This window comes from Passer domesticus, chromosome 10, assembly GCF_036417665.1.
Source record: "Passer domesticus isolate bPasDom1 chromosome 10, bPasDom1.hap1, whole genome shotgun sequence".
Lineage (NCBI taxonomy): Eukaryota > Metazoa > Chordata > Aves > Passeriformes > Passeridae > Passer > Passer domesticus.
Window position 1 is genome coordinate 16,772,213 of NC_087483.1, and position 25,958 is coordinate 16,798,170.

General features: G+C 40.4%; 3 protein-coding genes across 10 annotated transcripts in view; all 3 read left to right on the forward strand.

The window, feature by feature from the left end:
• Positions 1–4,523, forward strand: part of CFLAR (CASP8 and FADD like apoptosis regulator) — a 16,646-nt gene extending 12,123 nt beyond the window's left edge. For 4 of the 5 annotated variants that reach the window (XM_064434066.1, XM_064434067.1, XM_064434064.1 and 1 more), the window contains exon 11: positions 457–4,523. In XM_064434066.1, the coding sequence (XP_064290136.1) occupies positions 457–601 (145 nt within the window). In that variant the 3' untranslated portion in view covers positions 602–4,523. The remainder of the gene's footprint in view (positions 1–456) is intronic. The other variant, XM_064434068.1, reaches the window with a different exon arrangement.
• On the forward strand, positions 2,153–13,691 carry CASP10 (caspase 10). Of its 2 annotated transcripts, none has more exons than XM_064434073.1 (8): positions 2,153–2,292; positions 6,628–6,978; positions 7,122–7,221; positions 7,775–7,910; positions 8,750–8,838; positions 10,275–10,380; positions 11,103–11,607; positions 12,114–13,691. In XM_064434073.1, exons 2-8 carry the CDS (start codon positions 6,665–6,667, stop codon positions 12,292–12,294), a joined length of 1,431 nt encoding a protein of 476 aa, XP_064290143.1. In that variant the 5' UTR covers positions 2,153–2,292; positions 6,628–6,664; the 3' UTR covers positions 12,295–13,691. The 2 variants fall into 2 exon arrangements, with proteins under 2 accessions (XP_064290143.1, XP_064290144.1); XM_064434074.1 differs by lacking the exon at positions 2,153–2,292 and adding an exon at positions 5,241–5,420.
• An 826-nt stretch (positions 13,692–14,517) lies between these two features.
• On the forward strand, positions 14,518–25,731 carry LOC135308733 (caspase-8-like). 3 transcript variants are annotated; one of them, XM_064434075.1, is made up of 8 exons: positions 14,518–14,904; positions 18,554–18,877; positions 19,078–19,183; positions 20,212–20,350; positions 21,820–21,896; positions 22,549–22,660; positions 23,698–24,187; positions 24,890–25,731. In XM_064434075.1, the coding sequence occupies exons 2-8, from the start codon at positions 18,573–18,575 to the stop codon at positions 25,020–25,022; spliced, it is 1,362 nt and encodes a 453-aa protein (XP_064290145.1). In that variant the 5' UTR covers positions 14,518–14,904; positions 18,554–18,572; the 3' UTR covers positions 25,023–25,731. The 3 variants fall into 3 exon arrangements, with proteins under 3 accessions (XP_064290145.1, XP_064290147.1, XP_064290146.1); XM_064434077.1 differs by lacking the exon at positions 14,518–14,904 and adding an exon at positions 14,999–15,127; XM_064434076.1 differs by lacking the exon at positions 14,518–14,904 and adding an exon at positions 15,334–15,584.
• Positions 25,732–25,958: the final 227 nt, after the last annotated feature.

A 25,958-nucleotide genomic window follows, 5' to 3' on the forward strand; every position in this document is an offset into this window, starting at 1 on the left:
GTATGTAATTTTGAAATTAAACTGTCAGAAAACTTTTGTCTATTTAAAGAGATCTAAAGGAATCTGCACAAAAGTCAGATATATTTGGATATATAACTTACCTACAGAGGTTTTGTTTATACAGCTGATCTGCCAGGGAACTAACAACTGTTATTCAAGGTAGTTGCAGTGCTGACATTTAGTACCTTTTTACAAACCCTAAAGCCTTGTCATGAAATCACAGATCATCATGTTAGAATAATTAATAGCACAGCAATGATTGGGTCATAAGAGTTTGGCTCAAAATGCATGTGCAGTCTTGTGTGTTAGAGATCTTGCCTCTGCAGTAGAGACTGAAATTGCGGAGTTTCTCCATGCCAAGTCAGATGTTATCTTCTCTATTGTGAATTCTTAAATGGTGTCTTGCTTCATTCTCTAATGGAATGGTTTTGATTTTTTTTTTTTTTTTTGCTGCAGGAAACTCTGTATATTGGCTATCCATATGGAACTGAACAGAAAAATTTATGATGGGAACATGACCAAGGACCCAAGCCAACAATACTCACTGCTGCTCCAGCATACACTGAGGAAGAAACTTTTTTTCCCACTTGACTGCTGTTAGAAAGTACATATTTGAAATTATTAAAAAGCATTTGCTCTCATGCAAACAGATCAATGCATACTTTTATTTATGCATTATTTCATGTATGTCTAAAGTGCCTGTTGCTTCCAAGTACAGGAATTTACAAGCATTTTAGTGTGCTAAGACACTAGATTTTGTATTTTAATATCGTAGTCTCTGAAAGCTTGGATGAGAATGGTAGCTATTGTATAGCAGTGTGGCATATCTTGTTACTGAATACCTGAGGTAAACAGAGTGTAAAGAGATTTAAACTGTATAGCTGTTGGGTTTTCCAAGAAAAAACAGAAGTGTTTTTATTGCTTCATTGGTAGTTTTTAACATAACCTCCTAGCAGTTAATACTTAAACAAATATAAGCCAGCCCAAACCACTGAAACACATTGATTACTTTCTCCTGCACTTAGTAAGTGGCAAATGTCTCAGCATTCCTGCCCAGTAATGCCAGTTCTTTGCTTGCAAGTTGTGGCTTGCATGCCTCTATAGACTGGCAAAACAGAAGGGAGAGAGATGGTCTTTTCAGTAATCTGGATTCCATCTGTTTACTGCATTAAAGATTGCAATGTTAGAACTGTCTACTGTTCACAGGGGGTCTGTGTTAATAAATGAGACAGTCTGCCATGGTTTGGGCCAAGTATGTTTTCTGCTGATGCAAAAATGAGTGTACATGTGACAGGACATTACAGTAAAGTGCCGCAGTTTAAAAAATGTGGGATTTTGGCAGATGTCTTGTGGAAGCTGAAACATGATTCACACTCATTGTACCAGGCGTAGTTGTAAAAAGATACTTCAAAATATTTCAATTTAAATGTAGTATGTAGCAGCCATGCTACATACTACATTTAAGACTGGATTATGTTCTATCCTTACTGCTTTTGCTTATGAAAAAGAATATGCTTCTATTAATTCATTTTTTCCCCAAGTGCTCTTGTTCTTGTGGGGAAAAAAAGGGAAAATTGTCTTAAATACAAAAATTTTTCTCCAGTGTAGCAGCTGCCTAACTAAAAGTTAACTGCCTTAAAGTTCAGTTAGCTTACTTGTATAACAGTATAACCTGGATGGGTTGTGTTGAAGTTTATTGTCACTGAACTTAGTGACAATAAAGTAAACCACTTGTAAACATTTAATTTTTAGTCCTAATATAGTCTCCTATGTGGGAAAATAATTCAAGGTCCTGGTGTGTTCTGCTTGGTTTCTGTTTGAATTTTTAATGGCAAAAGAAAAGGATACAAAATGACAGATATGGAATTTTAGAAGTTACTTCTTGTGGTGGCTGGTAAATGAACTAAATGGTGAAACAAATGTTTCCTGTGGTTGTAGAAATAAGGTGTCATGTCAAATTACATATATCTAAGTAATTTTAATATATGTGATCTTCTTCACAGATTAACTTCACTTTCCAATTTCCTTTACTACCTTTTGCATTTGAAAAGCACTTCTGCTACCTTATAGACAACCAAAAGCAGGGAGAATCCAACTGAGGAAGCAGATGAGGAAAAGAAATGTGGAAATTTTAAGCAGGAACAAGAAGGGAAATGGTAGGGAGCATCAAGAGAAGAACAAGTAGGGGAAAGATGATTCGGAGGAGAAATACAGTATTAATATTGGAAGGAGAAGAAAACAGGAAAAAGGAAGTGAGAATAATAGTGGCTGTCTTTACAGACTAATGATGTGGTGAGTTGGTTGATGTTTTGTGGGCTGGTTGGTTGGGGGGTTTAGAGTGATGCTAACTAAATGCAACTATTTACTTAAAATACTAGCAGTAGCATATATTCTGCTTTTACGGTTTTGTGACAAGTTTGGTTTGGGGGTTGAGAAGTATATATGTTCTTTGCCTTACTGCAAGACGGTAAGTAAAGTCCATGTGCCTTTCATTAAGATATTATGCAGAAATGCTGTTTTGAAAACTAGAGACTCGTGTAATCAACCCTTTCAGTGGAAAAGGAAGGGACTCTCTTTTGCGCATGGCTGCTGACGCTGTTGAGTTAGAGACGGAAAGAAAGATTCCCGTTTTCAGGTGGCTCAGAAGGCTCAAGAACAATCTTCATTAGCAAGAAGCAGCGAACTTTATAGTCTCAGTTGGTAAGTGGGACTAGATTGCTCTCAAAGTAGGAACATCTCACACCATGCACTATGAATAACTTGCTGTGAAGAACCATAACCATGAACAGAAAGAGAGATAATAATTGTTTGAATTCTTTCATCTAAGATTCCCAGGCTCAGCCTGGGAGAAGTTGTCTCTGTTCTTTCTTCGACTGAACTGAGAATATCCACAGGTTGCTTGGTTGGAAATGGTTATAACCCTCAAGAGTTGTGGGGACAGACGTGTATTGTGCAGCATTCGTGGGTGTCAGATACTGATTTTTTACACTGATCCTCAGTAGATTCTTAAACCATAGCCATACACAATCTGTAATTGTACATCTAAGCAGTATTTATTGCCTTGACACCTCTTTCAGATGTAGCATTCAGGCAGGCTGATTCCCTGTACCTGTTGCATAGTGAGTATTTATGCAGGACTTCTGTGATGGCAGTTGTCCATTGCTTCTCCCATAGCTTATAGAATAGACTCCTAGAATATGCTGAGTTAGAAGGGACCCATCAGGGTCATTGAGACCAACTCCTGGTCCTGCACATGACACCCAAGAATCCCACCATGTGCCTGAGAGTGTTGTGCAAAAGCTTCTTGAGCTCTGTCAGGGTTGGAGCTGTGACCACTTCCCTGGGGAGCCTGTTCCAGTGCTCAGCCACCCTCTGGGTGAAGAACCTCTTCCTGAAATCTACCCTAACCCTCCCCTGCCACAGTTTCATTTCTCAAGTCCTCTCAGTGGTCACCAGAGACAAGCAGTTGATACCTCTGCCCCTCTGCTTCCCCTCGTGAGGATGTTGAAGACTGCAATGAGGTCACCCCTCAGTCTCCTCTTTTCCAGGCTGAACAAACCAAGCGACCTCAACCCCTCCTCAGGGGGCCTCCTCTCCAAAAACCTTACCAAGTTTCTGTGTCACTCTGTACACATGATGGGGACTGTCTCTTCTTGCCATAGTGCACGCATAGAGTTTAGGGTGTTAGCACAGGAACATAGAGAGTGACATGCTGCTGAAATTTCTTGGTCTTGGACTGATGAAATGTCTAGTTTTCACAACCTATTATTGAAGGAGATAAAACAAGTTGCGCTGCTCCTGCATTGTCAGAGGTTGGAATAAGGCTGTCAGAGTCACAGCACTTAATTATAGTTTTGATTTCTGATAACTGGAAAAAAAAATTGTTGTTGTTCTCTCTATGCTCTGTATATGGACAGTGGTGCCTTTAAGTGGCTCGGAAGGTGTTCTCATGAGGCAAGACATTCAGTGGTGTTTTGTACCAGACTTGAGTTGCATGTTTTTTTCTCAGCCATCTACACTGATGTGGCTGAGCCATAAATTGAGTTTACTTTGCACTGTTACATATTTGTGTACTACAGTGGTTGCCAACTCATTATCCAAAATAGAAGTTATGTTCAAGAGGCTGTTACTGTGCTAGCACTTGTAAATGGAGCATGTTGTATGGCTGATCTCCCCTTTCAATTCTGCATTTGAAAGAAGTAACACTGGCTCCTATTACAGGTACCTGAATCAGGGAAGCTTTTTGTGGGAGTTTCTGAGAATTCTTTTCTGCTTTCCAGAGTCTTAAGCTTCTGACATGCAGAACAGTGTTGCTGAGAAGAGGCCACTGTCTGTGTGGATGATATATATTCAATTTAAATTAAATCTCCTGTACTGAATTATTTGACAGCTTTTCTGTGGCTGGTTTAAATAATGTCTATTTTTCAGCTTCTGTATTAGAAATAATAATAAGACACTATAATTGGATACAAATGCTGGGTTTCATGCTGATATTCTGAATAAAATTTCTGTATGCAGTCAGACTGATTGTCCCTGTCTCCCTCTAGACCATAGAATAACTCTGAAATTCTTGATCTGTTTATCTTGTAGACCTCTATAACTTGTTAAATTAGGCTGTGATAGTTTACAGCTCTATAAAAATGAGCTGACATAATAAAGGACAGCAGACCTTATAGTTTCAGCAGGTAACTCGGCTGCTCTTGGTGTGTTGGACAACAACTTTTGGCATGAGCAAGGAGACACTTCCTATCCTGTCTCCACTGGCCCAAGGTTGTGGGGGATACAGGTGACCCCGGAGATGCTGAAGGCCCCGAGGAGCCTGCACTGAGCAGAGTCTGCCCACCTTCCTCCTCCTCCCTTTACTGCAGCTGACACACAGGCCCACCTACAACTGCTACTGCAGCCCTCTCCCTCAAGCACTGCTCTTCAAGCTTCCTTCCAGTGGGCAAACAAAAATTAGAATCATGTGCCTAAAATGTTTGAGGCCTTTTTGCGACGTAGCTTGCTTTAAAATGGCTTGGCAGCAAAAGCGAGGCGAATTACAGGTCACGACTTACACTTCGTACCCGAGGCGGTGCCTGAAGCTTTTCCCGGTCCCTGGCAGCGTCCCCGGAGCTCACGGGCCCGCGGGCGGGCGGGCTCCGGCCGGGGCTTGCCCGGCGCGGCGGGGCGGTGCCACCGCTCGTGGTGAAAGCCCCGGGCCCCGCTCCCCGAACGTGCTGCTCCTTCCCTCGCACCCACCTGATCTCGCATCCCGCCCTGCTGCTGACGCTGCCTCCTGCCTCGGGCGGGAACTGGACGCGCCTGCCCCGCCCGCGGCAACCTGCAAAAGGGACCGGGAAAGGGACCGCGAAGGGCACCGCGAGCCGCCGCCTCGGGTAGCTGCCGGAGAGGGATCGGGACAGGAGTTCGTGTAAGAGGTACCAAAACGTGGGGAGAGGGAACGAAGGAAGGCTCCATCTCCCAATCCTAGCAAACTCCCGCTCGCTTTTTGTGTGCTGGCTCCCGGCTGCCCGCGGCCTCCGGGATATTCCTCCCCACGTGGCCTGCGGGCTGAGCTCTCGGCATTTGCGGGCGCTCCGGCTTTGCATTTTATTTAAACCCTTGGGGCAGTGACCCAGTCAGTTTAAAAACTTTAAAGAAAAGGTACATTTGCAATCCTTATCCTGCTTTTTTCATACGATTTTCCTTCTATGAGGCGATATCTGAAAGCATACATCAGATGTGGATTGGTTACTTTTCTGTATTGATGCCCCCGATGAAGCTGTGGCTGTACTGGCCAAGCCTGGGCAGCGAGCAGATCCTCCACTGATTGTGCTCCCTCAATGTAGAAAACTTTGCTTCCAACTGCTCTAAGCAAAAGATTGAAGAGCTGCCAGCTAGTGGCGCTGAAGCACCTTCTTACCTATTGAACCTTCCACGGGCAGAATAGAACTGCCCAGGCTACATGGAAGAAGTTGGTGTAGTGGAAGGTTGATTAGTCTCTATTAAACCTGAGTAAGATTAGTCTCTATAAACCTGAGTTGCTCGTGCAGACCCTATTTAGACTAAGCATTGAGTGCTATTACATTTTAACTGCCAGTTCCTTTTAAGGGAAGCTTATAAGGGTTTTTCTATGCCAAATGTCACATACAACCTGGAAGCAAATTACAGCTGGGAGTGGCTGTGGATTCTTCAGCTTGGTGTCAGCCTTCTAACAGAGGAACACCTTACAGCCAGAGAACAAGAAGCTCTTGGGCTGCAGATCAAGAAATATGCATGAACCACTGTGCTGTCTCCATTAACAGTTGTAATAAGTTACTGCAGGGACTCTTCCCCATTACAAGAAAGAAGCAAAGATATGAATGTGGAAGATGTTCAAAAGAAAATTCAGACCTTGAGGTCATCTAACACAGTTTTTTGCTCAAAGCAGGGCTAACTTCAATTACAGACTGTGTTGCTCGGAACTTCTGCCAGATCTGGTCTTTTTGTGCTCTGTGTTTAGATAAGTAAATTTCAAATATATTTAAAACATTTATTTATTAAAAGGTAATTCAGGGCTTCCAAACAACCATTGGGTAAAATTTTAGTAGAAGGATTGCTGTATTGAAGATTCAAGTGTTACTAGTGTTTGCTTTCTGCTTTCAGACAGAGAGAAGCTGTTTCAGCTGTTGGTTCCAGCAACATGGAGAATGATATGAGCTTGAAGTTCCATCAGCAGCTTTTCATTATTAGTGAAAATCTGGTGACTGAAGATGTAGCAGCTTTAAAATTTCTCTGTACTGACTTGCTCCCCCTCAGTAGACTAGAAGGTGTGAAGTCAGCAGCAGACATCTTCAGGCTCCTTATGGCTCAAGAATATCTGAATGCAGAAGACACTTTCCTGCTAGCTGAACTCTTATACAGAATTAGATGTCACTCCTTGCTCGAGAAACTTGGTTACACTAAGGAGAAAGTACAAGAACATCTGAGTGTGAAGGGAAGAATATCTCCATACAGGTAAGCTTGCAGTGGAATTCTCCTCCCTTCGTTACTGCTACCTATGCCATACTGTTTTCCTTTCCATTTTTAAATTCTTAGATTGCCTTTGGTTTTTATCCCATCTTCTGTTCCACTTTTATCTCACTGCATCTCTGTTACAGGCAGATGCTGTATGAATTGTCAGAGAACATCACCAGTGAGATGTTGCAGGAAATCATATTCCTCCTGCAAAGCTGTCTTCCAAAGCGATGGACAATTCTTGTACGTGAGGAGTGAGCCAAATGTGTACATGGTGGGAAGGGAAGAAGGAAGGCGGGAAATGGAAGGACAATTGTGAGAAATGTTTGGCAGAATAGAGCATAATATGCAAATAGGCTGGTTGTATTCGTAGGGATAGCAAGAAGGAAGATGTTGACAGGAAAGAGTAGAATTTTGTCCCTCACACCAAGGTCAGTCACTGACAGTTCACTGTCTAGCATCAGAGTATAAAAAGGTGACAAATCAAATCTTGAGCCATATGCAAGGGAGATTCATGTCATTAGCACTTTTTCACAGCAATGAAGCCTTCTTGAAGCCACGAGTCATTAATATGGTTTGCGTGAATCTGTTTAAACAAGACCATACCAAATAAAAACACAACCAGTGGCTCTCCATGAAGCAACATTTCTGCTTTAATGGTGATGTAAAATTGACTGGTCCTTGTTGGTAAGGAGCAAAACAGATAATAATGTGATTGTTTGAGACAGGGCTGAGAGGCACTTTTTGATTTCTAAGGAACAGTAATTATATTTTACTTTCTCCTTTTGGCTGTCAGTCTGCTTTGGATTTGCTGACTTTATTGGAAAAGCAGGGCCTTTTAACTAAAGACAATGTAAAGATACTGGAGGATGTCTGTATGACCGTTTCACCTGATCTCCTGGAGACAATAGACTGCTACAAAAAGGGAAGAGGTGAGAAATTCATAGTCTAGGAGTAGGTTTGCCAAAATGCAGGAAGCAGTAGATGGGTCTGGGCAACTGAACTTAAAGTCATATGTTTGTGTGGCTGAAATGGGAGCTAGAGTGGCATAAATCTGGTGTAACAGTTCCTAGCCTGCATTACTTCTTGGCTGAATCCCTGAAACACAGGGATGTGCTGGAATGTCTGAGGCCACACAGAGCAGCCCAGCACATACAGAACAAGCTGGGATCTGAAAATCTGCTTATAGTTATGTCTCACTTCTCCATTTCCCCAGTAATAGTATTGGGATGATGATAACTCCTGTAAAAGGCACTTTGTGATCTGCGAGTGTGCACTACATAAAGGCAGTTGCCTGCTAACAGGCTGGCAAGACTAACTGTGTGCATGTGTGTCTGATACATGGGCTATGAGCATACAGATGATTTCTGGATTTATATTTTAAATAAAGAGATTTACTACAGATTCAGGAGAAAAAAAAAGTCAACTTCAGTAGTAAGAGTGCAGATTCTTCTTAAATTCAGGTAATTTCTAAACTGATATCCAGATGAATAATTAATTTGAATGTCTTGGGGAGAATCTACCCTTGTACCATGGGTATCTTTATTTTGCAATATTGATACAAATAGAAGCCTTTCCTTTGTCACAAAAAAAATATAATAAAAATAACCAAAAAAGAATGAACCATGCTGTCTTGTATGGCGGAATTATTCCTTTCAGTGAAACAGTATTTCACATACAAAAAGTGACGTATTGTAGCTAAACTCCTTTTTGCTGTATCCACAAATATTGGACTTATCTTCATAAATATCTGTGCTGGGGTTTTTTCTAGATAACAAGGCAGCTAATTTTACACAAGGCTTCTCTGAACTAAACCTGGAGCAGCGTGGAGAATTCCGCAATGTAGAAAATGAATCCAAGGTTTGAGACAATCTCTTAAATCCTTCTTGAATACCTAGGGGTGGGAGGTTTTCATCCTCTCTTGAATGACATTTATCATGCAAGGACTTCTGAGATATCTGTGTGTCTCATCAAGTTCCTTGACGTGACTGATAAACTGGAATGTTTCAAAGGATATTTTAAGCTCGGAGGTCAGAAATTTAGCAATATCGAAAGGTGTTTTGTGGGCAAAATGGGCATAATACCTCTGAAGTTATTCACACATCAGTGCATGTGCTTATCTTCCTGATAAAGGCAAAACGTTTTGCATTTGTCCAAGTTGTGCATTTTGGATATGGCACTAGAATGTGCAAGACACAAAGACAAATGGAGCTTCACAGGTCTCACTTTTTGTATCTGGTTTAGAAAAGGCCTCAGGACACCTTGAAATTAGAAGTCATACGGGGCAACATGCAAAGCCCTTGTTAGAAGGATTAAAAGGAGGCAAGTGTTTTTAGTAAGCTATTGCAGAGATCTTGGTACAGGAGAAAAGATGTCTTTTGTGAGATCCCTTCTTAGAGGCCTTATGTGCACTCTTTAACCACAGCATTGAATTCTCCTTCTGGCCTTTTCTCCATCTTTGTGATGACCATAGATATTGAAGGAGCAAGTTGCTCCATTTGCTATAGTTATTTAATTTTGTGAAGTTCTGTGCTGTAACATCTTTTCATCACCTGATGTTCATACTGCTGAGAGCTGTTGAAAGAACTTGGAGTGCTGCCTTCATTTTGTCCTACTAAAATGCACAAAAGGAGGTGTGTGAGGAGGAAGGGACTCCAGTGGATGGAGTTTTTTATCTCAACCCAGGGTTGGACTTAAATACATGGCACTTGAAGTTTTGGTTCTTTTCAGCTTTAAAAATGTTTTTGTTTTTTTCAAAAGTGGGAAGTAATTTTAAATCTTAACAAAAAACTTGTAGTGTGATAGGTTTGTGCACTTCTGAGATTTCTGTTCTGCTTGCATCCTTTTACAGTGGATCAGTATGAATCACCTACTCCAGGTATTTATTACTGTTCTCAAAAAAAGCCAACTCAGATGTCTAACTTCCTCTAGCTTCAACGTGATCCCTCTGCCATGAAGCTAAAATCCTGTTTTGACATTGGAAGCAGTTGGGGTCTTCTGTCCCCATCACCAACTCAGATTGCAGAGTTTGGCTACTGAATCCTGCCTTTTGCATACAGATGAGAACCCAGATGCTAATTCCTTCTGCAGTTTGATAGGATGGTGGCAGTGTGCTTGGAGTTTCTCTGATGTTTTTTCACACAGGGAGGCACCATTGAGTTTCAGATGTTCAAAAATAGCCCACAGTCTTAGGTGTCCCTAACTCCTGGATGCCAATTTTGAGACATGTTAAGGAAATATGAGTAAGTTAAATAAATTCATTGAAACTGTAAGCTTTTTTCTTCTCCTTTTTACAGACTGTGAAAAGCTACAAAATGGATGGACCACACAGAGGATTTTGTCTCATTATTAATAATGTTAACTTCAATAGTTCTCTGAGGAAGGGTTCTTGCAAAGATGCTGGTAAGTTACTGAAATGAGATTTTTGGAGGATCTCTGTTTCCCAGGTGAGTTGATTATGTAGTATTGCCCTATATTTTATTGTCTATGGTTAGTTAATATTATAAAACAGTGAAGTGTTTGATATGTGTTAAATTATGTCATTTTTGTATTGTGGGGGAGGAGAGGATAAAGGACAAGTAACCACAGGGTTTTTCTGTTGGATTATTCTTGAATAATTTTAAGAATCACTTTTTACTTATCCTTTATCTACAGCTATAGTAAAGAACTAAAATGAAAGTAAATTAAACCGTCATTCTACCTAATACAATGCAAAAATCTGTAATCAAGTAACTTTGTGCATACTTCTTACTTTGTTCTGTTTCCTCTGTTCATCTCTTATGAATGGTACTCTCAATAGTCAAAACCGCAACTGGAAAATAATGATGTGAGGAAGGTTTTGAAAGATCTTTTCTGAAACCAGGGAAGGGCAGATTCTTTGTGTTTTCAAGTGTCATTTGCATGCTCACTTACAATGACAATGTAAGCTTGTCTAGAGAAATCCAGGAACTCTGTGTTTGAGCTAATGCCATCTTTTTTTATTCCAGTTAACCTCTAGTTAGTACTAGTATGAGGATGAATCAGGGTGTAAGGTCTTTCCCCCTCCCAGACTAGCTTGCATGGTGACTTCATAAAATGTTTTTGTCTTGCCTCAAATTTTCCTTTTATCTTTCATTTATTTACAGAGCAGCTGGAGAGAGTGTTCACATGGCTTGGTCTGGATGTGAGGACTTACACAAATCTGACGTCTGGGGAGATTAAAAATCTCATGAAAACTTGGCAGCATGTGCAAGATCACAAAGACAGGAACTGTTTTATATGTTGTATTCTATCTCATGGAAAGTCAGGAGCAATCTGTGGGACAGATGACGAATTTGTGTCAATCCGCCTGCTTACATCCCACTTCACTGCCAAACAATGTCCCCAGCTGGCTGCAAAACCCAAACTCTTCTTTATCCAAGCATGCCAGGGTGACGAGATACAGCGTCCTGTCTATGTTGATACTGATGGACCAACTCCTGACTTGTCTTCTGTGCAGGAGAGAGTTTCTCTTTCTGAAAGCATTCCTGAAGAGGCTGACTTCCTCCTAGGCATGGCCACAGTCGATGGATGTGTCTCTTTCCGGCACATTCAAGAGGGTACTTGGTATATTCAGGCCCTCTGCAGCAAGCTACAATTGTTGGTACCAAGGTAAATACTTGGCTTAGTGCTCTGATTAAATTTTTCTTCTTCAAAGGTAGTTTATCTAGGAACACTCACCCATGTTCTAAGATGGATGGAATTAGTTAAAGTGATGATTTCACACTGATTAATTTACATTAACTCTCTGCTAGTACTATACATGTAATCTGTAGAATGTGTAGTTTATTGTGAAAAAACACTCAAAACGTCACATCTATAATCTTTAAGATAGCCCAGTTGATTGAGTGATATGTTAAAATATTTTATTCCACTCTATTTCTTTATTGGTTGAATTAAGCAGGACAGAGCAAGAAAAGGTCTTTTGGTTTTAATATGACTCACATAAGGACAAAAGAGAAATTTGGAGAAAAGTATGTGTTTTCTTTTTTGTGTTTTAAATGTTTATACTCTTATCTTCTAGCTTATCAGGGAGATGTTAAGTGGATTGCCATCTGCTTGCTCACTTCTGCTCACTAATAACTTTTTTTTAATTTTTTTTTTTTTTCGGGCTGTAGGGGTGAAGATATTTTGTCAATTCTTACACAAGTTAATGAAGATGTGGCCAGACGTGTTAGCCCTTCAGGGACAAAGAAGCAAATGCCTCAACCAGCATATACCTTAAGAAGAAAATTTATATTCCCAATACCTACGGCCCCTCCTCCTTCAGAGCAACATCAATGCTTTCAATACACATAATTTTATAATCTCATTTAAATGGAGTTCATCACACTACCTGTTTTAAGACAGTTAGCTTCGATGCAAGGCCTTATAAATTTTTTGTCAAACAAACTGTGAAACTGAAGGAGACACAATCAATTAAATTAAAACAATCAATGTGCCAGCTATTTACATTGTCTATATATTCAGAGTTATCAGTGTTGGAAAAACCACACTGTTTAACCTGTGTTTAACATTTTTGTACCTGCACAGGCTGCAGATACAATAGGTTTTTCCTCGCAGTATAGGGATAGCATGTAAGCTTTCATATTTAAAACAGGATTGTTAATGGCCTGGTTTAGACTCATCATGTGTTATTTTGCAGGCTAACAATTTAAAATCCTGTTTCTAAATCCACCAGCTATGTTCATAGAGAGAAGAAAGTGGGAATGAAGAGACAAAACCTTAAGTAGTATGTGGAAAAGGATTTCTTCAATCTCTAATGAAAATTACATTTAATTTAAGAAAGAACCAGTTTCCAATTGAAATCAGCAATTTGTTCCACAGTACCCTCAAATGGCTAGCATAAGCTTCAAATCCAATGAAGTTTTTCAAAACTGAATAAAGCAAAAATGCTGCTTATTATTCCCTCTGTGAAACCTTGTTATTTCCCCATCACTTCTGAGAAGATTTATGGTAGAAGATTTGCATGCTGTGAAATACAGCAGTCAGATTAACTTTGTTAAGCATTACATTTTTAAATTATCATTTGTTGGTTTAGGACCTAAAATGCAGCTAGTTTGTGAAGGCTCCTATGGACTAAGCTGCTGACAGATTTTTGTGAGTTAACTGAAGTAATGACATCTTGTTTTGTTATAAACGCTCTACTACATATGCCTGTGGTTTTTCCTGTTTGTTACTATGTTAAATTCCTACTTTTTAAGAGCTTGATGAGATAAACATTTTGTATTGGGGTAAGGGTTTGTCCTTCTGACTGATTCCTGTACTTTGTTTGGCTTCATGAATCAGTGAGGTTTTAACTGCTTTAGGGTTTAAGCTGAAGTGAAATTTCCTCAAAATACTCATTGTTATATAAGTTTTCAATACCTTAAAGTGAAGATAGGAAAGAATACTGTCTAGTGCTATTGGGTACAACTTCTTGCTTGCACTATTTTTAGGAGGGGAGTTTTGCATCACACAGAGCATTGAAATGCAGCCAGTTTTCCAAAATATGATGGTCCCTTTATGATAATGAAGAAATCACATTTATGCCACAGATAAGAAAAATATTTTGTTCTTTAGTGGAATATATAACATTGCGATGGAATTGTGAGATTTCTGGCTTGCAGTTACTGTCCAGACTTGATGCACTCATTTTGTATGTTTAGGAACCAAATAAATTTTTATCAGTCTGGAGTAACCATTGAGTTTGTTTTGTCGGATCTTATTTTCAGTTTTAGTTTGGTAAACAGGAAATGCCATCATGTTCTCTTGCTTTTTCTGTAGACTTCTGCCTGGGTGATCACTGGGTAATCCCCAGTGAAATCACAGGTAAAGGCAGCCAGAAGAGTGAGCTTACTGAGCCTTGCGTTCTGTGGGGGGAGGGATCCACCCTTGTGAAGTGTGAAAGCCTGGTAAAGTCTCCCTTGTTCATGAGAAGTTTGTGTAAACAAAGTTTACCCCAATTTGGACTATTTAGTGTAAGTATTTCACTTGTGTGTGTTGAGGGCTGTGTTTATGTGGCTGCACTGTGTAATACCTGGGTGCATGCAGTGGTACTTGTCAGCACCAGCCCAAAGGCAGGGCAGGCTGGAACTGGAGCTGCTGTCCAGACACTTGGGCATTTCTGTGTGATCCCCTGCAGGGTGTTGTGAGATGGAAGTTTGCAGCTCTTGGTGAGAGTGGGTCAGTTTTGTACAACTCAGGTATTCATCAGTCCCTGCTGTCCACACTGTACACCCTTCCTGTAACTCCAATGACACAGAGCTGTGCCAGAAAGAAACTGGTCACAAACACAAACAAACAAACACGTGGTTGGTTGCTGGTGAAGCTTACTGGTAACGTACAGACCCATGCATGTGTGCACTCTCCACCTACAGAATTAAGGAAGGCTTGTGTCTTGTGCAGCCCCTGCATAGACAGCTTTAAGTGGAACTAGTGTAAAAAGTCTTCTAGGGAAGTTGCTGTCTTGGCAAGATCATGATCTTCAAGTGGTAATTAAGTTTCCTGGTATCCTGTCCCTTGTGTCATTTCCGTGCAGGAGCTGTGTGTCCCGCCTTGTGCCAGTGCAGGCGACAATTGTTAGTTGCTGAGCAGGCAGGAAGCTGCAGCAGTTTTCCTTCCTCAAGATCACCCTTTCCAGGGAGATGAAGTTTTAGCAGGCTGCACAAGGAAAAGATTGGGTCACTGAGACAGTTCTGGAGGAAACCAGAGTGCAGGGGAGCCGAGGGAGAAGGACAAACTGCCTTTAACAAAAGGACAGTAACTTTTCCAGGAAGGGCGAGAGGAAGAAATCAAAAGTGAAACTAATAGAGACAAAAGGGGTGGACCTTCCAGCTGCTGATTGAGAGGAGAAGCCATTATCTATTTGTCATAGTGCACATCACGGCATGGTGGCTCTTTCAGACTGCAACTGAAGTCTTGGTTCAGGTAAGACACAGAAGAAATTATGGAGGGAAAGAGATGCTGAGACTTGGAATGACATGGAGACAAACATTTTGGACCTGAAGATGAAAGAGTACTTGTGGTGTTCCTCTGTGCTGTTCCCAGCCTTTGGATGACGGTGCAGTTCCTGCCAGTGAAACAAGGTTTTCTGATCTCTTACTGGAGTGTGCCTTTTGGAAGGGATTTATATGCCTCATTCTATTAACGGGTACAGTATAGTTTTGAGTTTGTAAAGATAGATAGGTTGAAATCCATGAATGATTGTTTTCATTGCAAAATTTTTATAAATTTCAGCACTCCTCTCTTCATCATGCTGCCTTGAAGGTCTGCTGAGAGTCTGGTAGCCATACTGAGTGCTGTTTTATTTCCTGCTTCGTGGAAGATTCCAGCGACTTGCATGCTGGGAACATTTTCATTGAACGCTAAGTTCTTTACTTTAAAGACAGCAAAGATGTAATAAGTTAATTATGTTCAAATTCTCCTCTAAATGGGGAAGTATATTACATAAATAATTTAAGAAGAATGTTTAGTTGTTGATTTCCCTGAATTTACTGAGTGCTGCTACTGAATTTGGTGCTAATAGTTGGCGTTTTTCTAAATTAAAAAAATATCTTGCTGTTAAAAATAAACTGGAATGAGTTGGAGAGGGACTTCAGAGAAAGGAGGTAAGTCATGGCAGATCTGGTGACACAGCAGGGCAGTGGGACTGAGATATTTTAAATGAAAATATCTTTCACTGTTTTTTAATTAGAATTTGTGTGTGAAAGCAAATGTGCTGAGCTGTGCTCTATGCTAGAAAGCACTAGGTATGTTGCTTAGTTGTTGCTGTAAAACAAGAGCAAAACCTGATTACTTCACGGCTTGTTTACCATTTTTTTCTCACAAGTTCTGTAATAATCAGTTCTCTGAAAATGGAAGTAGCTGAAGTAGGGATCTCCTGCTTTATTAGCATTTTATTCCATTGTAACATATTTCTTGGAAGTCATGTGACAATACCGTATTGTAAAAAAGGCAGACTTTTCCTGGAACTTTAGAGACTGGCCGTCTCACTTTCTTCAGAGTTGTTCTCCCATGTAAGTGATTTAAAATTACTACTACAATTAATATTATTTTTACTGGTATCAGTTGTGCCTTTAAATTAGCAAACTGGGAGAAAATTGTGCTCCCTGTAATTACAGACAAGTTTAAATGTAACATATAGGTGGCACATGTCTTCTAACTGCAATGATTTCATGGGTTTGAAACTTACAGCCTTTAAGAAATAAAATGAAAATTCTCTTTACAAGAAAGATTTGCTTCTCTAAGCAATATATCTTGTATCTTAAATTAAATGCATTATTTATGTGAGAAAGAAGATCATTTCATAGCTACCTACCAAGAAAATATTATTCTTTCCTGTGTGGTTATAGAAATACAAAGTCAGGTAATCACTGAATTGTGAGGTTAAGCACATTCAGATACTATTGGTTTACATAGGCTGAAGGATATGGATTCTTGCCTGTTCAAAAGTTTGGTTTGAATGGATTTAAAGAAAACAGTATTTTGGGGCAGAACAAATTGTGCTGTGTCACAACGTGTTTCAGTGTTTATCAGTTTACTTGAAATACAAAGGTTTGAGATTCAGTTGTACATTTACTAGATTCAGTTGTACAGTCACTCTTGCTAACCTACACAATTCTGACCATGGGCGTGCCACAAAAAGCTCCTTTGCTGTACAGTGCTCCTGGGAGGACAGCAGAATACAATTGTCTGCGAATTATTATTTCCAGTTTCCAGCTGGGCTACCTCGGGGTACTGTTATTGAAACATTTGCAGTAGCAATAAGTAAAATGGATTGCAGTATTCCAGTAGACTAGGATTAGAAAACTCTCTTTTGTCATTGTCAACTTTTCTATCTCCCACTGCTAGTGTCTATAAGACAAGAGCCCTGTTCTGAATGCATTTATACAGTTTCTCTTCAGAGATTCCCAGGTGTCTGACACCTAGGGCAGGGAAAGTAAAATGGCAAATGGGTCTCTTAGTAGAAGGAAGTGCAGGCAGGTCCTTTAAGTGCCAGCTGTAGGCTGATTTGTCTCAAACATTCTGAGCATTGCCACAGGAGAGGTGTGACCGGGGAGAAGGTCCTGAGGCAGTGGGGCTGTGCTGAGCCAAGTCCCTGCTCCACCCTGAGACTCATGCTCCATCCCCCAGCCCAGCTCACTTCCTGGAGAAAGGCTGGCAGTGCACACCTGAACAAAACGCACAAGTCAATTTAGATAATGGGCATGCACCAGGCTAACTCCAGCAGGACAAGGGCTGGGCACCCAGTCCAGCAGGACAAGGACAAGGACACCCCCTCCCCCCTTTATGCCCTCTCTGTTCTCTCTCCTTCTCCAGACAAAACATGTGGCAGCATCATCACAGAATCTAAGGACTGGGGATATTCTTTGCTTTCTTCTCTTTCTTGGCTTGCAGAGCTATAATATTTTACCCCATATTCCATTCTGAAGTTTGTTGTGGGAGGGAGGAGCTTGTGAAGACTTTTGTGCCTCAGGAGCCAGCACCTTTTGAGGAATTTGTTGTGGGAGCTGTAAAGTGTATCATGCAAAATTAAGGGCTTGTTAGCCTCCCCTCTTGTGGGAGTGTATTGTATAAATTTAAGGGCAGGTTAGCCAATACCTTTTGAGTTTAAATATTGGGCTGGTTGCCACAGTTAAGAAGATGGTACACTCAAGCAATGCGAGCTCCTGGCACGTCCAGTGTCTTTGTTCAGCTTGAGAAGAGGTTATAACAGACACCAACATGCTAATGGGTTGTCACATCAGTGGAGGCAGGTCCTTAAGTGTCAGAGGAGATAGCTGGAAGGCTTGGTATTTTCTAACTTCCTTTTGTGCTCAAAAGTTGAATCCATAAGCCTAATTTAATATTTCTAAAGCTGATGGAGAACATGGAGGAGAAGGGAGGTGGTATTCCCCGCTCAGTGAAACAGAGATAGTTTGATAAGAATTATTCTGGCCTTTTAAAAAGGGTTGACATGATCTGTATTTGCTTTTAATATTATAATTTAATTGAGAGCTGGGAACTGAGTTTTAATTGATGCAGATAAACCAAAACAGGAAGAGGTGCTTTGGGTATGCTGGCCAGAAGCAGTATAAAAAGAACAAAGAAGCCAGATAGCTTAAAGTAGCTACACTAATGTGGACTCTTAATCCTGTTATGGTGTAAAATTTTGCAGTCTCGTTTATTACACAGCTTCTATTCCAGACTGGCAAGTGGCTGTTTCTCCCAAATGGTATCAAACTTAAAAAAAAAAAAAAACAAATCCAAAGAAAACCAACAGCAACCTGCCAGGATTCTACATCCTGTACATTGGTACTTCCCACTGCCTAGACACACCATAGGAAGCAAGTATTATCTATGACTTTCTCTGCTAATGTCACTTAGTACAGAGGTTTCAATATCTCTTGTTAAGTCCAGAGAACTGAAGGAGCTAAGCATCAAAGCTACAAGTAGCAAGTCAGCCTCTCTCTATTGAAAGACTTCTGATTGCATGCATTTATTTTGGGTTGCTCTTCATGATGTGATACCTCTTACATAAATCGTGTTGTTGCACTAGTCTTACTGACAAATGAAATCAACTTCTGCTTATGTTTAGATCCAAATCCTGATGTGAAATGAGTACAGAATTCCACAAACTGCTTTTTGAAATTTCTGAGGCTTTGGTGACAGAGGAACTGGCAGCTCTTAAATTCCTCAGCCTGGAGCATGTGCCCAGGAGGAAGCTGGAAGCCATCCATGAGCCCAAGGCCTTCCTTGAAGTGCTGCAGGAGAAAGACATGATCGGGGCAGGGAACCTTTTCTTCCTGAAGGAGCTGCTCTACCGGATCCATCGGATCGACCTCCTGACTGCCCAGCTGGGCTCCAGCCGCGAGGAGATGGAGAGAGAGCTCCGGGGCAGGGCACGGGTGTCACCTTACAGGTAAACAGGGCAGCACGCAGGATGCAACAGTGCAGTGGCAACTGCCTTTTCTGTCTGCACTGCTGTCTTGTGAATATCCCAGCATCACTGTGTTCATTACACATGAATTCCTGCCATTGTGAGTTTTACATCTTGCAGTTCGAATGTTTAATTGTGGTGTTTATGTCTTTCTTGAAGGTCTCTCTATTGTTTATTGTCAGGCAACTGCTGTATGGAATTGCAGAAGACTTGACTTCAGAAGATGTCAGAAGTGTGAAGTTCCTGCTCCAAAAACAACTACCAAAGACCAAGCTCCAGGAAAATGCTGTATGAAAAATGGTCTTGAGAAGTTTTTTGCAAGGATAGTTCAGAGTCCTCTAGTTCTTGTAAGAAGGGAGGAAAGAGAAAGCAGTCTGCTCTCATGAAAATCTGGTTTGAAAACTGTGATGTTAGCTAATAGCTGCTGTGTGAAAAAATGGATCCTTATTTTTTCCATTGTATCTTTGCCTTTTTTGCTCTTCTGATTCTATTTTCTCTCCACCACCTGTCTCTTTAATCTTATCTTCTTGCACAACCCATCAGGCTCTTCTTTTAATCTTTGCTTGGCATTTATAAGACAAATGTTTTTACAAGACATGTGCTATACCTAAGAAGAGTGATGTTTGCTAAAGGAAAAACAATGTTTTGGAGACAGAAAATCAAGTTCTAATGTGAGTTGAACCACAAATTTTTTTGTGTCAATGGGTAAATTTTCTTCTTTATTATAATGTGGAGTAACAACGCATTGTTAACTTTCCCCCAAAAGTATTAAGAGGTTGGGTGAGCTAGTTTAATATTTGTAATGAGCTGTGTTATAAAAATGCTTGGTATTATTAAGAACCTTCCTTAAAAGTCCTATTTGTATTGTGGCACGTAGAGGAAAAGTGGCAGATTTACCTCCAACTTGGTGGACAATAGAGCTTTAATAAACAAAATTAGTGCTGAACAGATTTTCTGTGATAGAAAATGGAAAATGGCATAGCTAAAGGACTTAGCCGCACTCCATAAGAACACAAAGGCACAGCAGGATGTTATGTTATCCTCATCAATGCTTTGTACTGCTGAAACAAAGCAGGATAGCCTAGTTATAGGCAATTTCTAATTGTCCTTCTTTAACCTTAGTGGCAATGGGTTTATTCAGTTGCATTGCATCTTGACCCTTGCTTTAACAAGTTTTGGAGGAAAAAGTAATAGGTCTTTAGCTATCAGTTTCTGGGAATGAGGATGTTGTCTTCTACCCTGTTGCAGAGCTGCCTGATACTGTGGTTATTAGAGGTCACTGGATGAGTTTGGGTTATGTGTTTTTGTTTTACCAGTCAATGTTGCAGCTCTTTCTGGAAATGGAAATAAATGGGATAATTAAAGAAGATAACCTGACAATGCTGAAAGATATATTACAGAGATTTAGAGCTGACATAAAGAAAAAGATTGATGCCTATGAAGAAAAAAAAAGAGGTAAATTTATTTAAGCTGTTTAAGAACAGATCTGGGGTCTTTTGTGGATTTTATGGCTCCATCCTTGGCAGCTTAGAAGTCCAGTAAAAAGGTAGAGACCTTATGGTACCCTAGGACAGGCAGAACAGCTTTGGAGAACTCTGATTTCTGAAGTTTGCTACTTCATTATCCCATAATGGATTCTTGTATCTATCCTTGAAGTATGTTCTGTCCCTTGGAAATGGCCTTCTTCTGCCTTCTCTTTGCCTTAAATGCAATTTATCTGTTCAGGAAAAAGTGCAGTGCTGGTTTTGGACCAGCAAAACTTCCAAGTCACTGCAAGACACAGGAAGGGACAGGTGACTTAGGGAAACTTGTGTTGGGAGATTGTCAGCACTACCTTCTGCTAGCCAGGCCCTACGCTCTTAGTCAAATGGAAGTCCTTGAAAATCAGTCACGTGGCTAAAGTGTAACTTTCTGTAACCAGATGGGAAATTTCAAGGACTTCATTGTATCCTGGCTGTAGCAGCTGAGGTGGTGCTTTCAGGCACCACAGTTGGGTGTTCCTTTGGAAAACAGGATGTTTCGGTCAATAGCAACTTCCTTCTAAACAACTCAGGTCGTGAATTTCCTCAGATACATTTAAACAGTCCATGCAATACCCTGCAGAGCTACCAAGCAGTTCTCCCTGCATGTTTTCTTGCTGCTGTACTCTACTGGTGTCTCTAAAAGAGCAGAAGATAATTGCCGAGGTAGGCTATTGCCAGGCAAGTCCTGTGTTAGGGAATAGCTTTCTAGTAGTATTGTTGTTATTTTGTCCTCTTGATAAGTAGAAAAAAAGCATGTTGTGTAGAGCCCAACACAATTAAATTAAATTTCATTTAATGACAATTAAATTTCATTTAAACAAGTTTTTGTAACTTGTAAAATGAGTACTGTGATTTTGTTTCTTTGGTAAGAGTAATGGATTTGATGATTTCTTAACTTTTTTCAGGAAGTTGTATTCAAAAAAGTGCTCTGAGGAGATCTTTCATTATGCTGGTATTTTGCATCCTTGCATCCACTCACTCAGTAAAGTTCTCTGGAGAAGAGACAGTAGCCTCAGAAGTAAATGGACCAGCATTTTGTGCTATTTTGTGCTAAAAATGGGTGTCCTCTTTCACTTATATATCCCACAGTTGAGAGGCTGCTGAATGGCTTGCCTGGGAGGACTACTCACATTCAGCCTTTTATTATCTGTGTCTTGCTACCAGTAAAAGAGCAGAGGAGCAGAGAAGCAGTGGAGCACAGCCCTGCATGGCTTCTATAACAACCAGCAGTCTGTGAAACTGGAGCCAAGCTTGGCCCAGCTCTCCAAAACGCTGGTGTCTCACTGGCGTGAAAACCCCCTCCACCTCACTCCTTGTTCTGGCTTTTTGAGTGTTGAAATATGCACAGTGGAAGATTTATCCTTGTGATTTTAAAATGTTTGTTTATGTTCTCCTTCTTAGAAAATTATTCTAGGGAAGAAGTCCGCTATCCTGTGTCTGTGTCTGTGCATCCAGAGGAAAAAGGAGCAGCAAAACAGGTGAGAAATACCTCAAGAGTACCTTTAAAGTATTTATCCATCTCCTGGGAGAGGGAGCATAAATTCATAACACTAAGCAGGTGGAACAGCCAAGATGGAGGGGTAGGCCTTGGAACAATTCCTATTTTCCAAACAAGACCGAGCCTACTTTGCGGGCACCTAGTTGTCAGCAACCTTTTAAGCAAGATATGAACAAACAGTTGAGTGAAGAAACCAATCTTAATGATAATGGAGACTGGGACATTAAAGTCCTGGCCAGGATACCCCTGGATAGATGTGAAGGGAACAGCAGAAGCTCCCCTACCTCACTGGAATTGCACAAGGACCCTCAGAGGAAATGGTGGGGTGCAGGAACTTTTCCTATGCATATGGAAATTTGTGTTTCTGGATCCTTTCCCCCATGTCAAAGTCATATCCTGACTGAAGAGAGAGAGGAGGAGGGGTTCAGGGAGACAATGCAGATTTCTCTCCTCTGTAGCTAAGTTGTATCCTTGGGCTTTCCTTTCTTGTTTCTTGGCCTTTGTGATTTTATTTTGTGCTTAGATAATGATGAACCAGTAATCTGTATATAGTGTATTTCTCTTTTGAATGCTTGACTCTGCTTTCCTACCTGCTTTTTTTTTTTTTCTTGTTGTTTGTTTTGTTTCTGCAGCATGGGAAAATATATAAGATGAAAAATATCCCCCATGGTTACTGCTTAATTCTTAACAACCACATTTTTAGAAATCCACGTTACAATAGAGAGGGAACATTGCAAGATGGAGGTAAGTACTTGTTAAATTCAATTATTGGTTTGGGTTTTTTCCTCTGATAATTCTTGAAAACTATTATCTAATCTTTGCTGTGAAGAAGAATCATGTCTATGGTACTCCTTGACCTCCAGAACAGGAGTGACAGTCATGGTACCAATTGGAAATATATACTTCCAACATTTAGCTGATGGCTTAAAGAAGTATCTAATTTTGTTCTAGGAAAAAGGCATTGTTTTAATTGGTTGTATGTACAACTAGAGAAAAAGTGATTATTCCACCATTACAATTCTTCATTGTTTTCAGTTCTTAGCTATCATAGAAAAATATTTTAAGTCCTCAAATTCTCTTCAATGCTCAAATAAATGCTCTGTAATTTTCCTTAAAGCCTGTCTTTCTGCAATCACTTTTAAGATAAACAAGAGTAAAAAAAGTAAAGTCAGATTCCTGAAAGGACATGTCACAGATATTTTAACTCCATCCAGCCCATTTACAAGCTGCTTTCTTCCCAGCTACTTCCTCTCTGCCCACACAACAATTAGGCCACCATTTGCTGAGAAGTCTTCATAGCATTGGTGAGCTATGAAGCATCAGCCATTGCTGCATCTGCCATTCTCACAGAATGAGGGACCTACTTCACTTAAGAGTGGCAGAATTTGTCATTCTAAAGAGGTGGCACTTCTTTAACTTGCAAACTATTGTTACGCATCTGAGACTACTATGCAATGCATAGTTACAGCTTGCTTTAACACAATAAACTTCACTAATTTGTGCCAATACAACCCAGAATCTGAAACCTGTTTTTGTTTTAGACAGCATGATACTTAACCCAGTTGTGTTTTAAAAAAAATAAAATTAGGCAAATAAGGCATTTGGGTTTTTCTAAATAGGATTTGGCAGGCTAAGAGCCAGTCAGGTGATTTTACTGGTGGGAACTGAACACTTCTGCTAGTATCTGATCTACTACACAGAGAATAATGTTTCAGCATCTTCCCTGTCACTGTTATGTTTGTTTGTTATGTTTAACAAATTCCTTCTGATTTTTTCCCCAGAGGCTGTGAAGAGGGTCTTTAAGTGGCTTCAGTTTGAGACAATTGAGTATATGGATCTAGAAGGAAAAAAAATATATGAGACAATTAAAGAATACAGCAAGAAAGATCATAGAAATATGGACTGTTTTGTTTGCTTCATTTTCTCCCATGGTGAAAAAGACAAAATAAAAGGTGTTGATGATGAATGTGTAAATATTGAAGATTTAGTCTCCTGCTTCACTGGAACTAATTGTCCTTCTCTTGCTGGCAAACCCAAGGTGTTTATTATCCAGGCTTGCCAAGGCTCTGTACGTCATCCATCTGTTGCAGTAGAATCAGACTGTTCTGGACCTCTTGAGGTGGATGCTAGTCCTTTGACTTCCATTCCTGATAAAGCTGATATTCTGATTGGCATGGCTACAGTGGAGGACTACCTGTCCTACCGCAGTCGGAAGACTGGCAGTGTTTACATTCAATCCCTCTGTGAGAAGATGGAGTTGCTTTGCCCACAGTAAGTACTATTTCTAATTCTTTTCCATTTGGAGTATTGCAGATGTGCATACTTAAGCATGCTGTGCTGAAACACACTGGTTTGCATTTGTGCAATTAATGCTTTTCCCATTCAGGACAGTCGAGAACAGTATTTATTTTGAAATTGGGCACTGTTAGTCTTCTACAGATAAGTCAAAGTATAAGTGACTTCCCCTGATTTTCCTGTGACAAAACCAGGGTTGTAATGCTGCAACGTTACACACAAAGAAGCGTGTATATGTGTGTGTTTTTTAACATTTTTTGTCTGATAAGTTTTTTTTCTTCCAGTGACACCTGACTAGAGGTGAATTTGTTGATTACACAGACAAAACCCCCCAGTGTTGTGCAGGCATAATTTTCCCTGTGCCTTCCACCCATCCCCTCATAAACTTCATTTAGAAAATATGGCGTCCCGAAGAGTGGAGAATTTATAGGTTTGTTTCATCTTGGCGATCTCTTCTGGCTGTAACCAGAGCAATGCTACATGGAAGTTGCTTTTATTTCCCCCAAACACACTGAATTCTGTGGTTATTCAGTGGAATGTGCAATTTCAGTAGCATTAGGGTGAGGAAGATACCAGCCTTCCCTGGGATACCACTTTACTGGGGCAAACACACATCACTTCCTGGCCAAGCTGCAAGTACAGTGTGTTTCAATGTAACATCTCTTCTGTCTGTTCAAGGCGAGAGGATCTCCAAGCCATCCTGACCGAAGTGAACAATGAAGTGGCAAAAAGAGAATTAGAAGGAGCTAAGCAGATGCCAAAGATAACATCAACACTACTGAAGAAACTGGTCTTTGAAGTTCCACAATGAAAAGCAGACAAGAATACACTCGGTTAGGAATGACATCTGGGCTTTGACAGGGAAGAGAATTTACATGAGAAATTATCTGGATCTGTGTAGTAGCCCCAGCCCTTTGAGGAGGCATAGGACCTAAATTTTCCAAATTCCACATTGAATCAGTCTTCCAGTACCTGGATCTGTAACGGTCGGGTAAGGCTGTGGAAAACTACAGATCATCAGGCTTTTTGTCCTGCAGAAGAAGTGGAGTCTGGGTTTCAAGTGAGAAAGGACTTTCAAGTAGTACTGTAGTAGTCATTGGAATTGTCAAAGAAGTCCCAGTTGTGTCTAAGTCTCTAAAATGTGCAAAAAAAAGAACAGATTCAGAAAGTTGGATGCATTCCCAAGCAGCATGTGTAAGGTTGTAACTGCCTTACCCAGAGGTGAATCGTTGTCTGTCTTTGGAAGATATAAATGTTCATGGAAAATAACATCCTGCTCCAGAAGGACCAAACCTCCATGATTAAGTTAGTTGTTTTTTTTCTTCTGAATATTTAGTTTGGCTTATGCCAATCATTTACTTGAATAAGCAGCCCAACTGCATAAGTTTTTCAATAATAAATGTTCTCACTTCGCTATTTCTCAGAGCTCTCAGGGCACAGTGTGTCTTGAATGACAGTGGAAGACTGGAAGGCAGTTCTGTAATCATGCTTCTGCTAAAATAAATTCGCTTTTTATATCACCTCTGTTTGTGGTATGTTCCTCTCTTGGATGAGCCTTCTGAGGGAGAAGTCAGCATGACAAACAGTTTTACCCCACAGAAGTAATTTTGTTCTTGTTGGAGTGTTGGCAGCCACCCTAAGGGGCAGCAGCTGGGGCGGTAGGAAAGAATAAGTTCAGGACTGCCATGATAATGGCAGCTGATGCCAGTAGGGCCATTCAGTAATTGCTTCCTCTGTGAGAAACTTG